General features: G+C 36.0%; 4 protein-coding genes and 1 pseudogene across 9 annotated transcripts; 2 read left to right on the top strand and 3 right to left on the bottom strand.

Moving 5' to 3' along the window:
• Nucleotides 1-495: 495 nt before the first annotated feature.
• LOC125221391 lies at nucleotides 496-3917 on the bottom strand (annotated as a pseudogene).
• A 6802-nt stretch (nucleotides 3918-10719) lies between these two features.
• On the top strand, nucleotides 10720-12621 carry LOC125222415 (40S ribosomal protein S13). The gene is made up of 5 exons (XM_048125006.1): nucleotides 10720-10853; nucleotides 10939-11011; nucleotides 11848-11986; nucleotides 12068-12254; nucleotides 12410-12621. The coding sequence occupies exons 1-5, from the start codon at nucleotides 10831-10833 to the stop codon at nucleotides 12441-12443; spliced, it is 456 nt and encodes a 151-aa protein (XP_047980963.1). The 5' UTR covers nucleotides 10720-10830; the 3' UTR covers nucleotides 12444-12621.
• A 306-nt stretch (nucleotides 12622-12927) lies between these two features.
• On the bottom strand, nucleotides 12928-15620 carry LOC125222414. Of its 6 annotated transcripts, none has more exons than XM_048125000.1 (8): nucleotides 15468-15545; nucleotides 14983-15082; nucleotides 14462-14822; nucleotides 14216-14388; nucleotides 14061-14141; nucleotides 13638-13713; nucleotides 13468-13560; nucleotides 12928-13280 (listed from the first exon to the last, which is right to left on the bottom strand). In XM_048125000.1, exons 2-8 carry the CDS (start codon nucleotides 15073-15075, stop codon nucleotides 13126-13128), a joined length of 1032 nt encoding a protein of 343 aa, XP_047980957.1. In that variant the 5' UTR covers nucleotides 15076-15082; nucleotides 15468-15545; the 3' UTR covers nucleotides 12928-13125. The 6 variants fall into 6 exon arrangements, with proteins under 6 accessions (XP_047980957.1, XP_047980959.1, XP_047980956.1 ...); XM_048125002.1 differs by having other exon boundaries at nucleotides 12928-13298; nucleotides 13504-13560; XM_048124999.1 differs by having other exon boundaries at nucleotides 12928-13298; nucleotides 15468-15544.
• Nucleotides 15621-16039: 419 nt separating this feature from the next.
• On the bottom strand, nucleotides 16040-19304 carry LOC125222282 (probable protein S-acyltransferase 14). The gene is made up of 7 exons (XM_048124805.1): nucleotides 18877-19304; nucleotides 17869-18079; nucleotides 17684-17775; nucleotides 17316-17439; nucleotides 17153-17238; nucleotides 16754-16819; nucleotides 16040-16544 (listed from the first exon to the last, which is right to left on the bottom strand). The coding sequence occupies exons 1-7, from the start codon at nucleotides 19084-19086 to the stop codon at nucleotides 16419-16421; spliced, it is 915 nt and encodes a 304-aa protein (XP_047980762.1). The 5' UTR covers nucleotides 19087-19304; the 3' UTR covers nucleotides 16040-16418.
• A 3316-nt stretch (nucleotides 19305-22620) lies between these two features.
• On the top strand, nucleotides 22621-24391 carry LOC125222281 (vestitone reductase-like). Its single transcript, XM_048124804.1, has 4 exons — nucleotides 22621-22838; nucleotides 23014-23538; nucleotides 23812-24007; nucleotides 24090-24391. Exons 1-4 carry the CDS (start codon nucleotides 22646-22648, stop codon nucleotides 24232-24234), a joined length of 1059 nt encoding a protein of 352 aa, XP_047980761.1. The 5' UTR covers nucleotides 22621-22645; the 3' UTR covers nucleotides 24235-24391.
• The last annotated feature ends 670 nt before the right edge of the window (nucleotides 24392-25061 follow it).

Here is a 25061-nt window from a genome sequence, read left to right as displayed (position 1 = left end):
TTACTGTTTGAAGCAACACAAAAAAAAGCCCTATTGATTTTTCTTTGGAAAACTTAGGTTTCTGACCTAGGATGGAAATACTGATACAGATGCCAAGAAATTAGGGGAATACTACAAATGAAGAAATTTGCTTTTGCTTTTCAGTTAAATAAAGAAAGAAAGTGGGGATTAATCATACTTCGCAGTTCTTCTTCATATTTTCGATTTTTAAATTGATAAGTCTTGACTTGGAAGTGAAGAGCGTTGCAATTTGGTTGAATTGCCGTTTAAAGGAAGTGACATGTAGCAATTGATTGCCTAAAAAGGCAAACGTTCTTCTTTCTTTTTTTCATCATTTGACAATACTTCAAATACTGAACTCGACACAATAGTAACTGGACCACTTTCTTTTCCTCTTCAAGAAAAAAAAATCAATAACGAATTCATAGTCACATTGAGATCCATACTGAAAAGTGAAAACTTGAGTTTATAGGTAATCTGTTGCTACTCAATCGATCTATTTTCTAAACAAAACTCCAATGGACACGCCTTTGAAGCTGAGAAAGGAAAGACAGGTAGGTTAGTGCTGGAGAAGTGAGATGTGTTGGCGGACGCGGATTTCTTCTTGTCCCCAGACAATCTTGTGTTGGGCAGTAGCAGATACTAACTTCTTGAAACCAACCACCACCGGTTAAGGAGCTCTGTAGGAACATGGTTTCATGGGACAGTGAGTGAAGGACTTGATGAAGCATCAGTTCATCGAAACACCTTCAAATTGAAGGGATCAAATCATGCAACTTGATAATGATAATGATGGTTGCTATGGAAAAAGAAGCCCATACAGAGTTCAGAAGTCATATTTTGCTCTTCCACTTCTCAAGATGAGGCATAGCATATCAGGGAGGTTATGGCGAGACGAAAGGTAGTAGTTCCAGGCCTCGAGCATCAGTCGTTTTCTTGATCCTTTAAAATGGACTACCTATGTCCCGAAATGAATTAGATTTTGAGAGAAAAAGTGTTGTTTAAAAACCTTAGCCAATAAATGAATAAGAAAAATCAGATTTTGTAGTCCATAAGCATGTTTTTTACCTTCACACCCAAAGGCATTCCATGCCTGCACCCTCTGGTGGCGTCCAATTATAAAGCGAGCACGGTAGGAAAAGCACCGAAGCACCACCAATCATGTCTTGGAAAGCCTCTCTTCTAGAGAACCTTTTCATGTTAAAGTTGGGTTCAGATTTAACAACCCATGCAAGAGCTAATTGGTCTCCAAGCATTCGAGAAGCTCGCATAAATTTTGAACTGTAAACTTCTAGTACTTCTTGTAAAAAAGCCACGCCCCTGTGGACAAAGAGTGTATTATTCATTCATATCAAGCCCTTTCATAAGATAGAACTAGAAGAATATACTCCGAAACTGCCACAGAACAATTTTCAGCTCTGTATGCCAAGGAGAAATCACAATGTACTTTTGAATTCCATCAGCAGTGCCCCTTACGGCAATGAATCCTGAATTTAGAGTTTGATCTTTGTTGTTGCGGAAGGTAAGAGCCAGATCAAAATCATGATAGTCAGAAAATATATCATCAAGGTCTCCTATTACTGCAATATCAGAATCCGTGAAAATGAAATGAGTTTCTGGTTCCCGGTCCTGTTTCAGCTTCTCAAGTCTTGTTTGTAGAAATATCTGCACAAGCAACAGATGTTGCAAATGAGAAGTACACACATTTCTTAGAAACAATCGATGTGGGAACATAGAGCTACTAAACTATAAATCAACTTTTTAAAGAAAATCCACCAAAATGTTCGGGAGATGGTTCTTACATATGATAAAACATTAGCTTCGACTTAAATATAAGTGAGGTAAAATACGCAAACAAAGGAAATTAACAGAGCATAGATATAACAATCCACTATCTTGTTCCTTGGGCAAACAAGAAGATTTAAAGGTTCACCAAGGAAGACGACTCAAAAGGCTTGCATTTGAATCAGCTGTTCTGACACATACTAGTTGACTACCATGTCTATATTCTTTATATAAAGTATCTAATACATACCACCAAACTTAGTTAAGCAGAGAATGATAAGAAAAGGAATGTCCTATTTCCGAACAGTGCTTTGTGCTCTTACAATGTACGACTTGATTCTTTGAAGAATCAACTTGTGTCTCGTATATTCACCTTTTATTGGTTGAATGGTGACACGATCTCTAGGCAGAGGAAGATCAGAGGTGGGATCAGTAAGAATGACAACATGGCATCCATACATAGCTTCCTATAATCATTTATGGAGCATCAAATTAGTAGGCTCAACTGAGACAAATTAAATGACATTGGCACAGATAGTGTGATTAATTTGACCCAGTTGGGAAGTGGTAATAAGATGGTGTCATCAATTCACGTCCCCATTACTGATGTATCATTATGGATGGATAGTAAACAAAGAAACAGCAAATGATCAATTGATTGTTCCAGGAACTTATGGTACTCCTATTAAAATTGTTGTTCCAGGAAACTTATAGCAAACAAACAGAAAATGACTAATTGATTACCAGTGGTTTACATAGAGCACTAGAAGAATCACAACCCCATGGCTTAGGACTAACCCTTGGGATAGATGAAAGGTGTAATGATTAAAGCACCAAGACAGCTATTGACTATGGATATCCGACCCACTGACTCCAGAAATGCTTTCCAAGATATTTTTTCTAATCATACTCATCGATGATACTCATCATTTTTGAAAATTAGATAATTGAAGCTTATATTACAGTCTACATTAAATGAAAAATAGACAGTTTCTGCAAAGCAAGTCAAATCTATTTAACAAACCAAAATGCCAACATGTCGCTTAAGCTATAATAAGAAGTTCAGCTTCAACTTATAGAAGCATGAAGAAAGAAAAAATTTATAACACAGAACACAGATATTCAGTGATATGATATCTAAACATCTCTTAAGTTATGTGAAAATGCCGGAAGAGAGGGAGGAGGACACAAGAGTGCGCACTTCCGATTACATCTTTCTTAGATGACAAATTACCATGCCGGTGAATAAAATCCAAATAATTCAACTACTGATAATTCAAAAACTCAGACGGTAGAACTGTGGATATCCTAACACGAATTTGAATTCTAGTTGGGAAAATAAAATTAAAAAAAACTGTGGATATCCTATACACAGTAATAATGCTGCATAGGATTGGGTCATAACTACACACAAAATCAAAATCATTTCAATAATGGTAGTTTTGAAAATCATAATAACAAATACCTGAACAAACTCTAAGAAAACATTCAAAATGGCCATCGACCTCTCCACCTTGTTATAGGACATGTTCCCAACAGTAACCAGCTCAGTTGTTCTACTGTCAGCAGTTGAGTTGTAGATAGTGAATACGGTGACTAAAGTTACAATTGGGAGACAGTTCTTACTAGGGAAGCTCCCAAATTGTGTTGTGTTAAGAGCCCTTGTTCCTGAAAATGTTGTAGGTTGAGCACTAAGGTAACGAATGATAAGTTTAACATAGTCATGCATTTGAGATGACATATAGCAAACAACACAAAAACTCTGTGTATAGATAAATTTGAGATGGAATAATCAATGTGATAAATGCCTAATATAGCAAATCCTCTGAAAAATCAATAAGGAAGTTGACAGAATACTTAGTTATTGGCTGACAACATATTTATATAGTGATTAAGATAATGTGCAGTTCCAGATACAGCGAAAATAGAAGCACCTTATCATTAAAACATGGATTAGACTAAATGAAGGAATTCAAATCTCATGAAGATAGAAGCTAAAACTTTTCCACAGAGAAGACGGAATTTATCCAACCATGGCATTGCAAACGGTCGGAAAGTCCCTCCCCAGCAGCAGGTCCCTTGATAAGAGGAACAGGCTTTGGCTTCTCCTTAGGCACATCCTGAAAATCCATTTGTTGATGGAGCTCCTTGACTGAAAGAAGAGCATCCTTATTTCCATTTCATACGCATAAAAACAAAATGAAATCATAAAGGAACATTGAAATGATCTACCTGAGAGCAAGCGGGTGATTAAAATGACCACCGAAAGAAGTAAAAGCAACTGATTCCATCCAACACATATTCTCTTTCCCAGCAGCATACTGGACTCCCTCAGACAGCTTAAATGAAATGAGTGCAGTGATTTGAACTGCAATAGCAACAAAAATAATAATGTATGCAGCTTCCGTTGTTGTATGCACAAATTAGCAAACGGCATTACCCCCAAACACACATCCCCTGTAAAAAACGACATATAACACACTCCAATATTTTTCAGATTATCCCAAAATGTTAGGGTTTAAAGTTTAAACATCGATTCGTTTCATGCTTGCAACTTAGCAAAACACACATGCAATTCTACGCATGGAATAAGAATAGAAGGATAATTTGCTTCATTCTATCGCAAAAGTTGTCCATGAAAGTATTTGAAGATGAGATCAACTTACGTTAGTTACCAACTTTTAGCAGAAGCTCAGGATCCACGAAATCAAATTCCAGTCGCGTTTATCTGATTCTAGAGATCAAGCATCACTCGGGTCGGGCCTATCATAATATAGCCCGTGAAAATAGGATCGGCGGCCCTTTATTACTAGTAGGAGTATTATTTTCGTAAGTCAAAATAATTTATTTCTTTTTCATTACTTAGGTGGTGTTCGGTTTTCAACATAAAATAATACCAAGATACGAGATTGAGCTGTGAGATTATTTTAGTCATAGAGGTTAGCTATGACTAATTATTCCAGGATTATCCATCCAAGATTGAGTTGTGGGTGTTGAATTTCATGAACCAAACACACTACAAATTTCATTACTTATAGTACTACAGTAATATATTTTAAATAAACACTACTCCCTCTGTCTGCCATTAGGAGTCCCGGTCACTTTTACACACTCGTTTAATAAAAATTATAATAAATAGTTAAAGTTGAGAAATAGTTAAAGTTGAGAAATGGTAAGAGGAGGAATAATGTTAAGAAGAGTCTTCTCAACATTATTCTCCCTCTCTTACTTTATCATTTATCCACTTTAACTATTTATTATCATTTTTACAAAACGAGTACGCAAAAGTGACCGAAATTCCTAATGGCGGACAAAGGGAGTAATATTTATGTAATATGAGGTATATTTGTTTTCACTAATATTTTAAATGTTTTAATCGCTTTTATTACTTGTCATTGCCCTTTTTAGCCCATTTATACACTATGTACAAGAGAAGTTTTGGAGAAATTTATAAATTACAGGATTGCAGGATAGCCATTTAATTTAAAAAATTATATTAAATTAAAAATGTATAAAGCTAAAAACGTGTGAATAAGTGGAGTGAGTGAGAGGTTTTACTGTGTCATTTAAATTTGAAGAAATTTACAAGATTAATTATATTAAATTAAAAATGTATAACTAAAAGCCAATTAAACGTTTGATTAGAATTCCAAATAAGCAAGAATACTATTTTTATATAAAACCCCATTGATGGGTATATTCGTATATGAATCAGTGTACTTGGTATGATGATTTAAGACATAACAAAATGTGTATCATATTTCCAAGAAAGTCTACAAAAAGTGATTAGTGTATGCGAGTTGTTACATTATTAATGTTACAAACTATTTACAAGAAAGTCTAAAACAACTAACTACTCAGCGCGATACATAATCGCCATACTTCTTCGGTCACTTGGTTTGACATCGCGACTGAGAGTTAGGCACCTCTACGACCGGTGCCGTCTCAAATACCAACGGAGCGTCCTCTTCATGTTGTTCTTCTGCTATCCGACCTGCCACCGGTTCAGCCTCTTTGGCGTTAGTCGAAGATACAGAGATATCCATATCATAAAACCTTATCAAATTCTTTGACAACTAATTGAGCACCTAGTATGCGATGTTTTTTATGATTGTAATTGTATAACAAAGTCCAATGTCGAGAGATTGTGTTAGACAATTGAGTAATAATAATGAATGAATGGCATACGAATGTAGTGGAATATGAAAGAAATTGAGATGATTGACTTTGCATTTGAATGCATAAATACTAAATACTATAAGTCAATAAACTATAAAGAAAACGAGTATACTATTTCGTTACAAAAATTTGACATATGAATGCATAAAAATTGTCAACCCATTAATTGACACAATAGTAGATTGAGTCACGCAAAATATTACCAGTATAATGATCCTTTTAAATAATGCAGACTATCAATGACGCAACTGATCAACCGAAGTCGAAATTGTTTCAGAGCTTTGTTGGGATGAATTCGCCGTCTGAATATTGATAAATTCGGCAGTGTATGTTTGGACCAATATTACAAGGATGCGTGTCCAAGGGAGATGCATCTTTTATTATGTTTCCCATTTTCTGTTCGTGGAACACACGTGCTCGATCCAAAGCTCTAGATAGGAAAATACATAAATGATTAAATATAACGTATTTATCGGTATATATTACCAAATATAATGAATATTACCAGTATATATTGAGATTACCGGTGTACCGATAGTTTAAAATATGTATCGAAATCAATACATATCGAATCAAAGATACATATCACATATACCGATTAAATAATAATGTAATGTAATATTTTGAATTAAAATGATAAATATATCGATTAATAATTTATAAATCATTTATATATTTTTCGGTATATAAAGTTACACGAAACAGTATGGTATAACGGTATAGTGTACCGAAGTTAGGTATACTGTCCCGGTAAAGTATACCAAAGTTTGGTACGATATACCGAAATTTTGATACAGTTACCCATACCGAAAGTTCGATATATCGTAATTCGGTATACCGAAACTTTCGACATGGTATACGGAGGAGCTCTTCTATCGTATTTAAGGATGATTTTGATAAAGTGAGGAACATGAAAGGCAAAACAATGAAATGAGTGAACTTCGATGAATAATTTGATTCAAATATTCTTATTAAGCGTATTTACATTACATTGTTATAATTTTAGTCTGTCTGACCTATATAACTAATTCAATTTTCATTATAAATGTTTACAATATACAATAAAGAAATCTTGGAGCCCGATGTGACCTACCCAGCTTATGATGAAGAAACAATATTGCACGATGATTATGAAGAAGCAAGATTGAACACCAACATTGAAGTTTGTTGTATTAAAGTGGCAAAAACACGGGATGCGGCAGGGTTGACAGGGCCAATGTAATTGTTCTATGGTCTCGCGATTAGAGTAACAATATCAAAGAGTAAGTGACACGAATCCACATCAGTTCCACATAAATTAGTGATTTAACATTTACCTATATCAATATTTGTCCAGGCTTCAATATTACTGTAGGAATCCCTTTTAAGGCTAAAGATGTGTCTTAGTGTGTCGAAGAAGATGTATCTCCTGAGATACATACCATAGCGTCCAAAGTTTTTAACGCATTCAAAATAGATGAAATAAGACCACAATTTGAGAGAGTTTATATAGATGGAAAAGCTAAACTGAGAGTTGCTAAAATACAGTCGAAATTGTATTCAGGAGCAGCCCGTAACCCATCCGATTTATTGATTGTGCCTACTTAAGATCAAGTACGTACATGTGCAAACGTGTTGATACATACCATAGAAAAATATTACTTCATCATTCCACAAGAATATGCACTCTTTCCTTTTTAGTCCGTCCCACAAGAATATGTATTTTCTAATTTTGGAAACTCTTTTCTCTCTAATAAGGTGAGACTCATTCTCCACTAACAATGCTTTAATTACTTTTTCTTTCTACACTTTACCAATTTTACATTAAACCTTGTGCCCAACCAAAAATGCATCTTTTTTGGGACGAAGGGAGTATCAACTAATATTTGACATATGTCTTAAAGCAAGTTCCGCAAATACACCCACCTCTTGTGACTTGAAAAAAATGAAAAGCTTCAGTGGCTTTAAAGCATGTAGTGATGAATGTCATGGAGAAGAATTTTGATGATACAAACATTCAAATGAATAAGGATATAGGTGATTATATGTTCTGCAAATATAATTTGTTTTAAAGACGGTAGCTCCTCCTCAAATGAGTTTTTTACTGTAATTTGAAATTAGGATTCAACATTGACATCTTCCTACTCAATTGAAGTTACTTTCTAATTGTTCATAATTGAATTGTATTGTTAGATTTGCAATGCTTCTCCTTTTTGTGATTTGATCTTGGCATGGGTGGTATCACTATATTGCATAGTCTAATTTGGTCGAATAAGGTAGAGGTATCATCTAATGTTACTCCGTTCCTCATATAGGAAATACTTTGGATAATAATAGTATTGAAGGTACTCATTGAACATGTCGGCCGCACCTCCATAAATCAACTGCCTAATTGCATCGGTGCACTTCTGCATCAGCGATAGCCCGAGTCTATCGCTCGCGTCACATCTGAATAAAAAATTCTTGTACCGGACCTCTAGCGCCAACACGGTATACAGAAAGAGTGGTCGGTACATTCTAAAGCGCCGAAGGAAAAATTACTCCCCCCACCGCAGGCCCTCAGCGAAGTAGTCGTCAAACAACTGTTGGTGGGCACCGACGTGGTCCTGGGCGACTGTACGTCGATGCTGGATCGGGAGAAATACCGCCGGCTAGGTATCCACACATACCTACTTACCTTTTAAAACTCAAACATACCATTTTTGCTCTTGCGACATAGGATAAAAGCTTGATGCCATGGAACCATTACATACCATGCTCAATGAGCTCGAGGCTACCTCAATTTCTTTGGTTGTCAAAGCACGTTGCATTCGTGTTTTTGCCACAACCGTCGTTGGAGACAAAACCATTGTGATCAGCAAACAGTGTGTTTTACAAGATCGTACGGTACGTTATTTTGTTGGTCGTCGAATGTTTATTTGCAAAGTAATAGTAAATCATAAATTCTGGACTTTTCCTACAGGGCGTTAAAATCCAGGCTACTTTCCACGAGCTTTGCATGCTCGATTTGGTGGAATACTGAAGGAGGGGGGTTTTCCCTATACACATTTTTCTTGTGAAGGAAAATAGTCCTCGCAATTCCCTAGTAAATCATGCATTTCGGCTGGTTATGTTTTCAAAGACACAAATGTTTGAAGTGAATAAACCACAGCTTACAAAAATGACGTTTCAGTTTAAGTCATTTGGGAAAATTAGTCAGATTGCCAATATAGCGGACGAACCACTTTTTGGTGACTTCAACATCTTTAATTTTGATGTTAATTTTCGTTCCTTTCTCCCTCGCTGCTTACTTCTTACTCTTACAGATATTATTGGTGCGATTGTCAATTGTGGCCTGATTGTGACACGCTGTACATCTAGACTCATTGAAATACAACTATCAGATCCACAATACGAGTTGAATTATTGTTTAGTTTGCTCATTTGTTGAATGTATTTTAAACACATCTTTCCTCGGGAATAACATCCTCTATTGCACATTGTGGGAAGATATTGTAGACTTCTATCTTAAACAAATGGAAAGAGTTAAAGGGAAGATTCCTATTGCCATTGTAAAATTCTGCAAGCCTACTTTATTTCGAGGTGGGGATGGTTTTTAATTATTTATTTATAGAATGTATTTACTTTACAGTATGTTACTCGGAATAACTTATAAATTTAAAATTTCAGGAGTTGTTCGTGCGAGCACACATTTTAGTGCATCTAGGGTACACAGTAATGCAAATATTGATGAAATTTCCAAATTGAAGGAGATGTTTGTTTTTGCCCCTTACATTTGTACGCGTTTGCTGTTACATAAGATTATTATAAGATTTAATCTCATTTAACTGTTTGATGGGTGGGTTATCCAAATTTACTTATTACTTTTGCTTGTAACCCAAATTGGCTAGAAATTATAAGATTGCTTGACCCCAAAGGATGGCGTCCAGTTGATCGGCTTGATATTGTATGTCGGGTTTTTCAAATCAAATTGGATAATTTTATTAGGGATCTTAAGAGTAAGAGACTTTTTGGACCTGTGAAAAGAGGTACGTTTGAGTCAATTGTTTAACTTTTTAAAATGTATTTTTTTTATACTCCCTCCGTTTTTAAAAAATAACAATTATTTTCATTTTTGGTTGTTCCTTAATAATAGAAACTTTAGAATGTTTCTACTTTAGGACATGGACCCCACAATTCACTAACTCTACTTTCATTACATTTTCTCTTCCTCTCTCTAACTTAAACCATTAGTCTTTTCCTCTTTATTTTACCAATTATTCTCACTTACTTTACCAATTATGCATTAAAACTCGTGCCGTTATAAATGTTTCTATTTTTTGAATACGGATGGAGTATATATTTATGCTTTACAAAAATTTATGTTCAGTTGTTTACCCATCATATTATATTTTTTAAATAATTCAATATTTCGTGCATATCACGGATGAGATACTAGTTTTGAATAGAAGGGAGAGTATTAGTAATATGGATGGAATTCCTCTAAAAAATATCAATGGGGGTTTATTTAGTGACATTTTTTGATAAAATTATAAGAAAATGAAACTAAATATGTGAATATATTCGAAGATCTATGATCTATCCTTATTTGATCAATTTAATCATAAATGGGTAAATTTAATGATACATTTGGGACCATTCAACCAACAATTTATTTGGAAATGAAAATTGTTTGCTCATGGAATTTATTTATCAGAAAAATCAATGTGGAAATTAGTTGATATGCTATATGCAAAATATATAAACGTCGAGGACTGAATTGCAAATCTGGTTGCGACACATATAAAAGCCCTTTCACTTCCGATTTTACCTTCGTTACTCTAGGGTTTTGCACACCATATCGCCACAGCAGCTGATCAGCTAGCCGCCGCGATCTTCAGCCGCTGCCATGGGTCGTATGCACAGCAGAGGGTAGCTTTCTTTGGTCCTCGCTTTCGCTCGATTGTCCGTGTTTATGGTTCTAATTATTGATACTGCATTTTATCGATTGTTTCAGTAAGGGTATTTCAGCGTCGGCACTTCCGTACAAGAGGACGCCCCCGAGCTGGCTCAAAATCTCATCCCAGGATGTACGTGATTACGGTGCCTTTTTACCGTTTTTCTAATCAGAAGATTTTCTCATTTGCAATTCATTAGATTGATATTGATATGCAATGCCTGTTGTGTTTATTTGAACTTTAAAATGAAATGTTGAACAATTTGATGATTTATTGTTATATGCTCTGTGATAACATATTATTATCGTTTTTGTGTGATCTTTCTCATCGGTATTTCAGTGGGCATTCATGTAGCATAATTAGGTAATCCTGTATCTTTTGTTAGCTAATTTGGCTTGTGGTGAACAATTTCCTCCATAGGATGGGTTTTGTCTAGACATACAAGAAGGTTTTCATGTATGTTGTAGGATTTGTCACAATCTTTATAATCTCTGCTACTTTCATTAGAGGGCTGATGGTGAAAAAGGGGAGATAAGATTAAGGCTTAATAAGCATAACTGGCATAATTGTGAAGTTATGAATTTAAGGGTTTACAGTTTATATCTTAGTTATGATTTTCTCAGTCATTTTTGTTAAGTTCATAATTCTCATCCTCTAGTGTCTGTTATAGTAATTCTCTTCCACATTGTTGCTGCATTTCGTATTATTGTCATTTAACCATGATTCTATGTACTTTGAGTCTTACTTTGAATACAGGATGATTATGTAATCTTTGTTTGTTAGCCCTCAGTTCTCAAAAAGGAACTTGCCAAATTTGTTTCTAGACTACCCCCTTGCGTTGATGTAGTTTAAAATTATTGTTATAAACTATCTTTGCATGCTGACACATGCTAGTCTTGTTATTAGATTTCATACATTTCTCTACTAGCAGATTTATTCAGACAGTTCATGTTTATCTCCTGATTCAGGTTGAAGAAAACATTTGTAAGTTTGCCAAAAAGGGCTTGACACCATCCCAGATCGGTGTTATTCTTCGTGATTCTCATGGCATTGCCCAGGTGAAGAGTGTCACTGGGAGCAAGATCTTGAGGATTCTCAAGGGCCATGGTATGCTTGTTCAGTGTCTCATATTTTGTTCTCGTCATATTTGATGACTGTTGCAAGTTTCTAACTGTTATTTGTACACAGGGCTTGCTCCTGAGATTCCTGAGGATTTGTACCACCTTATTAAGAAAGCTGTTGCCATCAGGAAGCATCTTGAGAGGAACAGGAAGGACAAAGATTCCAAGTTCAGGCTCATTCTCGTTGAGAGCAGAATCCACAGGCTTGCTCGCTACTATAAGAAGACCAAGAAGCTTCCACCTGTCTGGAAGTAGTAAGTTCATTTTGACCTTTAATAACTAGGCCATTTCTGTAAACTATTCGTAAACCACCATCACGGGGTGACTTTGAAAAAAACAGATGATGTGTTCATGCTTATATCTTTCTGTCTTCAATGAGTACTGAGTAATTTGCTTGGTTTCTTTGCAGCGAGTCTACCACCGCCAGCACTCTCGTGGCCTAGAAGAGAATTTACTGGAGAAGAGGGTTTGTTAATCAAGTCCTATCTCAGTATAGGAGAGGTCCTGCTAGAATCTCTGTTATCCAAGACATTTTTCCTTAGTTGTTGTTGAGGCATGTTTTGATATATGACGAGTTTAATGGATCTTTTACTTTGTTAAAGGCTATTACTCATTGTGCTATTTATTTTGCCCTCGTCGCATACTGCCTCTTTGGGCGTTTGCCTGAGTAATTATTTATGTTGCTTGTGATGTACGATGCATCCACCTTGAGTTCCTGCATTCTTTTATAGCATGCAGGTGCAACCACATTCTTAATCAACCCTTTGTGTGAGAAGATTAATTAGTATGTGTTGCACATGATTAAATCTTTAGAGAATTAAATGTTAAGAAACTTTTTTGAAATAGCTTATGAAACATTAGCTTATGCAATAAAATGTGGTTTCGGCACATTTGTAAAAAAAACAAAAAGGCTGATTTCAAGAGATCTGAAAATTGAAATAATCTCAATCTATTTTAGTGCATCTACTTGACAAGGCTGATTTCTAGTGTATCGAACATCAATCAATCCATCATGAAATCGAGAGGTTCTCAAATACAAATACTAGATTCTAAGAAAACACTCGAGATATCCATACAGACCACTTAAAAACTGATACTATATGGCTGCAGCCGTTTCTGGTTTGTTTATTCGATGTTTATGGTAACCACCTTTTTCGGTCTTCCTCTTGTGGATTGGTCCTGGTTGAAGCTCCTGCTTCTGTTTGTGTGCGACAGCTCTCGCAATGGATCGGACAAGCTTCCCCAGGCTGCCAATGGACCAAGCCTATTGCTATGCATCCCTGTCACACACGGAATATCTTTACAAGTGTTAGCATGCCTAGAAGCTGGTTATAGTTCTTGATATCGCCATCATGTCACAGATATCAACTGTTAGGATCAGCTTTTAGTTTTCAGCCATTTTAAACTTTATAGCCTTAATAGGCATGCAAACACAAGCCCCCTGATAATCAGAACAACTTATATTACCTGAGATATTAGGAAAATCAAATGAATCATTCCTACCACGGAAGTGATTGTCTGCAATGCCTCCCCAAGCTTTTTCAAAGCTGTCAAGTTCATCTGCAATAAAGCATTACATCAGCAACCTGCTACTGAGCAGAAACGGGTGCACCATCTCTGTTTTGTACACAACTAACCTTCATTTAGGTTTTGTAGAGTCTGCACACTTTCCACTTTACCATCCGAACCAAGCTTCCTTGTGACTGAATGCCCCTGCAAAACATATGCAATGGTCAACGGATCCCAACTCACCCATCACCTCTCTGTACAATTACTTAGAAGAGACAGCTAGAATCACGTTATATGTTGGGCATATTAGCTTAAGCTCTAAATCATGCATGAACTTGATCTGAAATTTTGAGAAGAAAAACCAACTAAACTTCGCAGGGTCGAGCTCCACTATATTGCCCAATTTTAAGAAAGTAACCTAATGTCAAAGATTTAAACAAGCAGAAATTTCTGCCTCGTCTCAAAAAAGTAACAGTGCAGGCAAACTAACCCTATCATGCAAGAGTTGTAAAATTTCTGTGTATACTATATCTCGGATATTGTCTGCTCACCTTATCGTGAATTCCTCTGGAGATCTTGTGAGCTGCTTGACCTGTCGTTCGATCAGCCTGCTTGCTCTCTTCCCACGTCACCTGAAGAGGAAAAATTGTATTAGAATAAACAAACAACATGGAAAACCCAGACTTAGCAAATGTTATAGACGTACTCCATCGCTTCCCGTCCTACGAGAAGTTGTTGCTGTATAATATGATCCGTTGATCCCACCATATGTCACCTTCTGGAAGCTTACACTGTGAGATCGCGGTTTCTCTGGTTCCACTTTGATCTGATTTGCATTGGATGACACGTCCCTTAGTTTTCTGGGACTCTTTCCATTATCTGTCATTCAGATCTATCATCAGCACATGAACTTCATTCTGCAGGATTCAAAAACCAAGACACATCTATTTACCATCATCCTGATCATCCGGATGCTCAACAAGTGGATTGTTATTTGCCCAAGAGGGACTACGAACATCATTCTCCTCATCTTCAGCATCACTGTCCAGCTCTTCTATCACTAGTCCTTTTGATCTGTTCATAGGCTGCACGTTACCAGGATTACCGGAGCTTATCTTGTCCGAGCCAAACAAGGCCCCATGGGGACGAGAAAAGAAAGGATCATCGAAAGGATCCTTCCCTCCAAATATGCTGGGAAACATGCTTCCCTGGAAACCAACGCTATCAAAACTGTCGAGCTGCCTACCAGCAGCTCTGGACTCCTCTCTCACTTTTTCTCTGTCACTTTGCATCGTGCTTGCACTTTCACTTCCCTATTAGTTTCAGTAAATGTTTCAAAAACGGTGGAGCAAACTATATTTCTCATGCTATGATGACAACAAATGGAAATAAATTTCATATGCATAAAGAATGACTTTAACCCCAAGTGTTTGTAGTATTTCCAGAAACAAGATCACAAATATGTTCTCTTACTTGAACGGAATCATAAACAAAGCAGTTTGAGCTCCAAATGCATCGGTACAGAGACTGCAAAATTAAAGACATAAACCTAGCAATCCCACACATAGCAACCCTGTGCAAGAGCCATCAACCATTCAACAAAGCAAATAAGCATGCGCAGCACAGAAATCTCAAAATTATAGGTAGATCCAATCATCCACATTCTCTAGGGAAAAAACAACTCAACTCAAAATTGCGAGCTCATCTCGGTTATTAATCGTCTTCTCTCAGAAAAAAAAAATTGTGATATAGCAACACCATCCGGAAACAACAAGCACAGAAGATCAAATCAAGCTCACCGTTGATAGCGGGGAAAAGAAAAGGCAATTTACGTGCGATCATCCACGATATCAAGGTATTACTCAAAATTGCAGCAGCGAGTAGTAATTATAAACACACGCGCGAATCATAAGCGAATAACGAATCGGAAATATAGGATGAATTCATTACGCAGTTACCTATTTTCAGCCTCGGGATCGGAATGAGAGAGATTGAATTTCGAGAAGTGAGAGCGAAACTTTTCCCGAGCTCAATGGAACATATATAGCCGTGACGCTGACACGTGCCGGATTTGTGCTGCGCCTAGATTGTTCCCGTGCTTTCTCAAAAATCCATTTTTACGTTGCATGTTTTTCTACTTTATTTTTACAATGTAGCAGCATCCTGATTTTTCGATTTTGTGACACCGTTTAATATTTAAATATCTTGATCGTAGAATAATTACAAAAATTATTTACTACATAGTAATACTAATAAAAATTCTGCTTTAAAATAAATCATCATAAAAATCGAAAATTGCCTGCCCTAGAACTTGGAGATTTTAAAAATTCTTTGACTGGACATTTTAAACATAAATGGATACATTGGCAGGAATTTATTATTACCTTATTGTTGGGAATTTTTGAAGCTAAAATAATTAGATAAAATCAAATGCGTATTCGTGTTTTTTTTTTCATTATTAGGATATACAGTAAAATAGTTAATGTTGCACATGTTAGTCCTTCATAGAGAAATAGAAAGAGGAGCAAGATTGACAAAAGTGGAATTTCACTATAATACATGGGTATTTGGTGTCAAGACACAGAATCTAGGATTAATCTACATTTGGAAAGAACAAGGCTTACATGTTACAACAATTTTGGGTTGGCCTGCCACGTCACCACAGTCGGCAATCTTGTATCATAGATAGCCATTTCTTCTCTAACCCCCATGCACCAATATATCTTACTATCATCTGAAATCCTAATCACAGCCCCACCCATCAAACTCTTCTTCTGCACCATTCTCAGCTGATACGCACGAGGCAGCTGCGTAAAAATTCTGTGGAAAAACAGAACCCCTAGCTCACAGCACCAGCAACTTTAAACAAGATTTCATAATCTATGATGTTTTTGTGGCTATCACCCATCTCAGAATTCTTGGGCACCTAGGTCAGGCTTCGAAGGGTATTCGAGGCCATGGAGAGCGGGCATTCGTCTCAGATCTTCTTCAGAGTAACCAGGTATAAACCAGAACTTTCTATCCATCCCAAACACCTATTATAGAACAAGCAGTCGTATAAGATACGCGCGAAAACCAAAGGCAGTGTTTAAGAAGATGTGTATAGTTGCAAATGAAATATGTTGAAGAATTGAAATCAAATACAGTATTTTTAATGATCATTTTAACTTTATGTCTAGAAGGGACAAATACAGTTGGAATTGTTATTCCAGAGGACACTATAGTTAAAATTGTATAGCCTTACCTGTTCGAAGTTCCTTTTTCGCCCAAGATCATAACGCCATTTTGGAGAAGACTTTTTCTCATAAGCCTACGTTAAAAAAATCAACAAAACATCAGCATCATTCACCTCACATAAACCCAAATTATGAAATAAGAAGAAAGAAAGCAAAAATCATGTCAGGTAATTTTTAAAAAATAGATAACAGTGACAATTGCATGCTTCAGGAATATAACAAAAAGGATGGAAGCACTAAATAAGGAGCTTCAGGAAGTAGCTCCAGAAAGTATAGCATTGAAATATTACATTCAACATATCCTGAAAGTTACATCAAAACTTTGGTGTATCAGCACTGTCCCATGAGGATGAGACATTTGCTCATTCTTGATCTTGAATTATGAGAACAAAAAGAAGGTGAAGTACCTCAATAGTTGTGGTGTTGGCAGCCACCAACGAAATGTGCATAATCAGGAATCCCATCACACTCAATGCAAATGCCAAATTCAGGACTGCAAACATTACATATATCATAGCCGAATATATAGAAAAACTCAGGAAAGGAAAGAAGAGGGAGAGGTTGCCATACCAAATGCAAGAAAAGTGGTTGCAAGAGTTCCGGGAGTTCCAGGGATCTCTCCATCGCTAAAGAATGCAATGAAGTGTGGGAGTAATGATAAAGTGACAAGGCTGGTCTCAAGGAATGTGTAGAACTGAAAAAGAAAATTATAATGTAGTCAATGTCATCAATCGAATTGTATATAGATGTAGAGCCTTCAAATGAACCACACAATACTAATTATAATGGTGGAAATGTAATGGACAAAAAATCCCGTGTCAGAGCTATTTTATGACAAACAGCGTTTGTACACTTTAGTAACCTATTGAAGATTAACATAAATGTCAAGTTTGCAAAATGTCAGCCAGTACAATACTCAGAATGTTAAAATATCATACCAGGAAGAGGAGGAAATTTTTGTAGTTTAGTGCCCCCACACAATTGACAACCCAAACACAATGATGGTCCATCTTCAGTACACACCTCCCACCTAAGATGGTAATCCAACAAAAACACATCAGTCATGGAAAAAACAATATTGAAATCTAAAATTTTTCAAAGGATTTATGCAAGAAGCACTAACAAACAGAGCAGTGATGGCAACGAGGTGGCTTCAATTGGTTGCACTTTCTACAAAAGCGAATTCTACCATTTTCGGTATCAGATGGAAATTCTGATGCAGTCAATGGGTCATTATCTCCCCTTTCTTCATCCGCTGCCGGCCGCCAATTTGGAGGCACAGTGCCTGGGTCCGTAAAGACAACCGAAAAATAACTCCATAACAGCATAACCAACTGCAGAAGGAATGTTATTAGCGATTTATTTCATTGAATGTGCCATGCAGCAGTATGTCACTTGTCCAATTTATAGAAAATTTAAACTTGACAGCCAAAAAGAATTACAGTATTCCACTGCTGTTATAAAATACAGTAAATCAGTACTTCAAATTGGACAGCAAACATCTGAACCGACGATAACTAACAGTCCTTTCCTACTTCAGATGATTCTGCACCATCTGAATCAAGGCAATGATGAGCAATTCTCACCGAGATCCCACATTTTAATAAGTGATGCAAGTGAAGAAAAAAGAAATACTGTAGTAAATATGAACACATTTAGTTAATTTTCGATGAGACAGATAGAACACTAACTTCAACTCACACAATGACTAGTTCAATTTCCAATAATCATCAATCTAGTGGAAATTCTTGAATTCCTAAACTTGACGAACAGAACACAAATATTATACACCCACCAAACTGTTCTTCCTGATAGAAAAGATCTTATACCATATGAATCCAGACCATTAAAAATCGATTTTTTCCCACAATGCTCACTCACATTAAATCAAAAACAAAAACGGTTATTGTTACCACTTATCAAGTCCACGCACCAATCTGAAATAGTTGATCTTCTACAAGAGAAAATAACACAACCCAGAGGAAGATCTATAAATCCATTAAAAAATTCCCCGAAATCGTCCAGTGAACTAAAATTGAAGAAACGAACAGATCAAACTTCACCAAACATTGACTTCCAAATTTCACAAACAGGAAAGTATCAAACAATGAAAAAACTTCAATTTGACTACCAGAGAATGGAACATCGTGAGGACGACGAAAGCAATAAGTGAATCGAGGCCGCCGGCAGCGAGTCCAGGGCCGTAATTAGTGATCACCACCGCGTAATAGCTGACGCCGACGACGCCGAGAACCATTAAAATCATGATCGAGCCGAGCCCCCGCAGTGCAGTACAGAACTTGAACACGTTCCACGCCATCGCGGCACCAGATCTATGCATAATAATTGTTTGATTATTCGATTACCAAATCCAAATTAGCTACAGGAAACCGAAGGCGAGATGAAAATTCAGTGATTTGAGCTTCTGAATTGGCGTTTTTTCGTGGGTATGGTTAGGGTTTATGGATCCCGCCTAGCGTGTATGAATCCTGCGACGGTGGAAGCCATGCGTGAAATAGAGAGGGAGAGAAAAATTAGTGGGGCGATTTTACATTTTGCTTCTTTTTACGGGTTAAATATGTAAATGTGTGCTACAAGATTTAAGAAATTAAGGTTTTTGACAAAACTATGAGAGACCGGTGAAATGATTATTAGGTATAGGTTATTCCATTTGTGTTGCAATCATTTTACTAAGATGAACAAAATATCTAAAATCTGAAATTCCTCTGAACTAAATTGAAATTTGAAATTTAGATGGATTTTTTCAATTTTCGGATATTCGGATTGGATTTTTTAAATATCGGATATATTAAAATTCAAAATAAATATAATACTTTCTCCGTTCTTATAAGATTTTCTGAGACGTTGCTTTATATGTTGACTGGTGAGTAAAAATATCTTTATATATTGACGCGAGAGATAATTTGTTTTCAAAAAGAAAATGTGATCTTTTGCGGGATAAATTAAAAAAAGAAAGTGTGACATATCTGCTTTAAGAAAGGTGAGTATCTATTAAATTTTTTTAATATTGGTATTAAATTTTTGAATTTTCAGATTTTTGGTATTGGATTTTTAGAATTTTGGATTTGGATCGATTTCATAAAACTTCTTATTTTTGAATCGGATCGTATTAGGCAAAAATCCAATCTGAACTTTGAATGTTCACCCCTAGATATAGTTAGAATGAATTGATCATATGGAATATGGATATACGTTGTTTATGTATATATTATATAATTATGTTAATAATTAATTTAAAAGTATGGGTACTCGCACATTTAAATTCGTACTATAAAATAGCTACGTATAAATTTAAAAGAAAAACGTTGCAATGCACTCGTATAATTATGCAGAATAGTATAAAATGTAATACACCTTTTCATATGCCTATTTCATACGTAAATAATTAGAGTATGTTTAATCAATAAGTCTTAGTCAAAAATGTAGAAAACTTCTTAGAAGTAACGAATTTCAAAACGTGTCCTCTTTAGCTATTGGCAGTCAAGGTGAACATGAGACCTTCTAGAATGTTGAAAAAAAATTAATTCCGCAAAATTATGTAGCCCTTTTTTATTTTTTAAAAAATGGCTTGTTATTATTTATACCGTGTTATAATTATGACTAAAGTCCCTTTTTGGTCCATAACATATGACGATTTTTTTATTTTGGTCCACAACATTATCTTTTGAATTATTTGGTCCATCACAAATAAAAATTGGTCACATTTAGTCCGAATCTGACGGAACTGTTAAAATTTAACAGTCAACGATTTTTAAATCGATTTTGACCTGATTAAATTAATAATTATATTTAATTAATATCTAATATCTATTATCTAATAAAATTGGGGTTAAGGCCAAAAATGGTCCCTAACATATGGTTGTTTTACCAATTTGGTCCCGAACATTATCTTTTTTATTATTTGGTCCCTCACCCGAATCGGTCCCAACTTGACGGAACCGTCAATAATAGACGGTAACCCCTCCGCCGCCTCAACCCGCCGCAACCCATGCCGCCTCAAAACCCTCAATTTTGCTATTCGGGTCGGGCAGGAGCCACAACGCTCCCTCGGCCTCCTCCTCGCAGCTGGCAGCGGCGGCGGCGGTGTCGTAGAGGGGAGACAGGGTCACGGGGAGGCAGTCGTGGCGGCGGGCGAGGGGTTTGGCGGAGTGGATGTCGGCGGCGCAGAGGGCGCGGCGTCGGCCTTGCAGGTGAAGGAGGCAGGGGCCTGCTCGCAGACCTCGCAGATCCAGACGCGGCCGTGGCGCGAAGCCAGCTCGTTTGCCGCGTGGACGTCGGCGTCGCACGCGCGGCAGAGGAAGGCGGAGTCGGCGCGGCAGAAGACGGCGGCGGAAGCCGACTTGCACGAGTCGCAGAGCTTCGCCGTTATCATTACCGTCTATTATTGACGGTTCCGTCAAGTTGGGACCGATTCGGGTCAGAGTTAATTTGTGAGGGACCAAATAATCAAAATGATAATGTTCGGGACCAAATTGGTAAAACAGTCATATGTTAGGGACCATTTTTAGCCTTTAACTCTACTTATAATAATGTTACAACATACAGTACAACATAAAACCCTAAATTTGTGATTGTTTGACTTGGAGCATTTTAGGATATACTTTTATTTGGCCCCCTCTATATTTTAGAAGATATAGGCATGTGTATACTGAAGCTAATATTTTAGCTCACTGACTTGATTTTATATTTCAGTAATTGCCATAGTATTAAAAAAAGAAGCAGTTACGTAAGATATTTGTTTTGTCTTTTTATTAAATTTTAAACATAATCATTTTTAAAAAGGTCGGTTCCAACATTTTATTTTAAAATTACATATAATTAATGCCTATATATATCCCTACAATTAAGTAAACTATATGAGAAAACCGGTGGTGCGTCAGATTTAATTACAATGAAGAATTCCTTTCACCTAAAATTGACTTTGCTAAAAAAATTGAATCTGCTGATTATTTTTTTCTAGTTAATCAAAAGATTAGGTAAATTAATTGAGATTTGAATCACTACATCATACGATATCATCTACTACTATTTTTCTATATTTATGTTATTTTAGTGCGTGTTACTTTTTGTCTATAGGAGGTATAATTCAATTTCAAAACAGTGATAGTAATATTTATAATTTTCAAATATTGGGTGTCCATAGTACAATTGCTCATTTTTTACGCTGTCAAATTAACAGTATATATAGTGCATTACACATTCATAGGTAGGAGCATTTTATAAAAGAGATGTAATAGCCATTTAAATAACGAAATTTGATTAAATTCTAGTCTGCCTCATGAACTTTGAAATTAGAGTATTAATTAAATCATAAAGTTTCATTTTTTCTCAATTGTCTCATCCATGCACAAATCAACATTTTTTTGTGATGTTAAACACAACAATATTTCAATAAAATAAGAAGATGATTGAGAAAATAAAGGAATATAAAAGAAAAATAATACTTATATTAATGAGACATGTCATTTTGAATATCGTTAAAAGATGAAATTTTGTGCATGGATGAAACAATTGAAAAAAATTGAACCTTCGTAATTTAATGTTCCAATTTTGAAATTTGTAGGACATAAAAGAATTTGACCAAACTTCGTGATTTAAATGTCTATTAATCCTTTATAAAATGAAATATCCGTGTTTCACATATTAGGATTAATTATAGATTTATAGTTATTAACCCTTTATAAAATGAAATATCGTGTTTCACATATTAGGATTAATTATAGATTTATAGGTTTATAACTAGTAAAAAACATAACCGACCAAGAGTATAAATGTATGGTATAGACTAAAGCTGGATACAGCTAATCCCGGCCCTAATACATGGAAAAATATAGTATTAAAAATGAGAGAGATAAGAGTGAGTAACATACAGAGAAAGAATGGAGCCCCAAAAAAATGGAACCCCAGAAAAGGTGACAATAGCGAATGGAACCCCAGAAAAGGTGACAATAGCAAATGGAACCCCAACAAAGGTGTGTGTGACCGGAGGAACTGGTTTTCTTGGATCATGGATGATCAAGAGGCTACTCGAAGATGGCTATTCCGTCAACGCCACCGTCCGGCTCGATCCAGGTTCATATATATATATACCCCTAGCCCAAGTTAATCGATTCGTATTTCATTTGAGATACTACTAAACAATCATTTTCTATTTTAACAAAAATCACCTTATTACTATATTTTTACTTTATTCTGTCACCACTTAACTTTATCGAACAATTATTGTGATTCATTTTCGAAAAAATAGAGCGGAAGAGGGACATTAGCTACATCACAAACCTCCCCGGCGCGGCCGAGCGGCTGCAGATCTTCAACGCCGATCTTGACAAGCCGGAGACGTTCGCCCCGGCCGTGGAGGGGTGCGTGGGCGTGTTCCACACGGCGCACCCTCTGGACTTCGCGGAGAAGGAGAGCGAGGAGGTGAAGCTGAAGCGCGTGACCACCGCTCTGAAAGGCATCCTGCAGGCCTGCGCCGACTCCAAGACCGTCCGCCGCGTCGTCTACACGGCCAGCATCTCCTCGGCCGCCTTCAATCCCGCCAACACCGGCCTCATCGACGAGGACTCGTGGACCGACGTCGAGTTCGTCCGCAGCCTCAAGGCCTTCGGGGGCCCCTACATCGTCACCAAGGCCGTGACCGAGAAGGCCGCCATCGAGCTCGCTGCCGAGCTCGGCTTGGACTTCGTCTCCGTCATTCCGACGTGGATCACCGGCCCTTTCATCTGCCCTAATTTTCCGGATTCCGTTTACGTCTCCTTGGCCTTGATTCTTGGTAAATTTCATTGATTAAATGCTATCGTTCGTCAATTACATGTCTCATTTGACTTTTTACTATGTAGAGTAGTATGATAAGTTGGTTATAGACTCTACTAGCTAATCACACCCTCAATTTCTCATTTAATTAAAATTAATTACTACTAGTAATATATAGAAATGAGATTTGTGTGCCATTATTATTTTCTAAAAACAAAATTCATGTTGATTTCAAAATAAACAGTCCGTGAAAATATGATTAACAATACTTTAATCACTTTTGTTGTTGTAGGTGATAAGGGACACTACCAACACCTAAAAGAATCGAGTTTAGTCCACGTGGACGACGTTGCTCGAGCACATATCCACTTATTCGAGTATCCCGAGGCGAAAGGCCGATACATCGTGGCGGCGGAGCAGTTCGAGATCGGACAGCTTTCCGATTTCCTCTCCGTTAAATATCCACAATATAAGATGCCATCTCCAGAGTAATTCATTTTAATGACTTAATTTAATTTTTATTTATAAAATTAAATAATTGGTTGATAATTTGTGTTTTTTTTTGGGCAGCTCGTGGAAAGATGTGGCGGCGGTGAAATTTTCTGGGCTGTCGACGAAGAAGCTTGAGGCGACTGGATTCAAGTACGAGAATGGATTGGGTGAAATGTTTGACGGCGCGATTAAATCATGCAAAGAAAGGGGGTTTATCAATTAGTTGGTTGAATTGAAATTGCATACTACTACTACTACTACTATATAACTTGTGTTTGTTTGGCTTTGGTTTAATGCCATTATGGTGTTGTTAATGTCGTTATGTACTGTGAGTTGTGGATTAAAATAAAATGAATGAGAAATAATTTTAAATTACAACTTTTGATTGACTTTTGGATAATTTTATAATTTATAAAAATAGTTAATTAAATTATAATTTTTATATATTTCTCAATTGTATCATACAATTAAAAATTTAATGAAATTTATCATTTAAATAGTAGTAATTTTGTTTTATATTAAGATGATTAGTTTTAAATGATTATTATGTAGTCCATGAAGATATAATGACAAAAATTTAAAAAAATTATAATAAATTTTGTTAAAATTTTAATTGAATGGAATAATTGAAAAATGTATAACAATTGTGATGTAACTATCTAATTTTACAAGAAATGGGATTAATCAAAAGTTAATTAAAAAATTGTGATTCAATGACAAATTTTCCTAAAATAAATAGTCACAAAATAATGAAGAATTTAATCAAATCCAAAGTTTCGTTTTGTAAACGTTATTACGTTCCACTTTATAATAATTTTGTACACCTTTTACTCTCAACTTCAATTCCGTATACTTTACTTATATTTTGTACATATTATTAAAAAATTATTACACCAAATTGCTTTATTTAAATTTTATACCACTTCTTAGTATTAATTAAGAATTTAATATTGCACCCAATTAGAGCGTGTACTTATTTCATTATTTGTTATAGTCACTTTTATCGTGTAAAATTGATTGTTAAAATATTAAATCTTGTGATCCTAACTC

The sequence above is a fragment of the Salvia hispanica genome, chromosome 4 (genome assembly GCF_023119035.1).
Source record: "Salvia hispanica cultivar TCC Black 2014 chromosome 4, UniMelb_Shisp_WGS_1.0, whole genome shotgun sequence".
Lineage (NCBI taxonomy): Eukaryota > Viridiplantae > Streptophyta > Magnoliopsida > Lamiales > Lamiaceae > Salvia > Salvia hispanica.
This window is presented reverse-complemented; position numbering and strand designations above follow the sequence as displayed.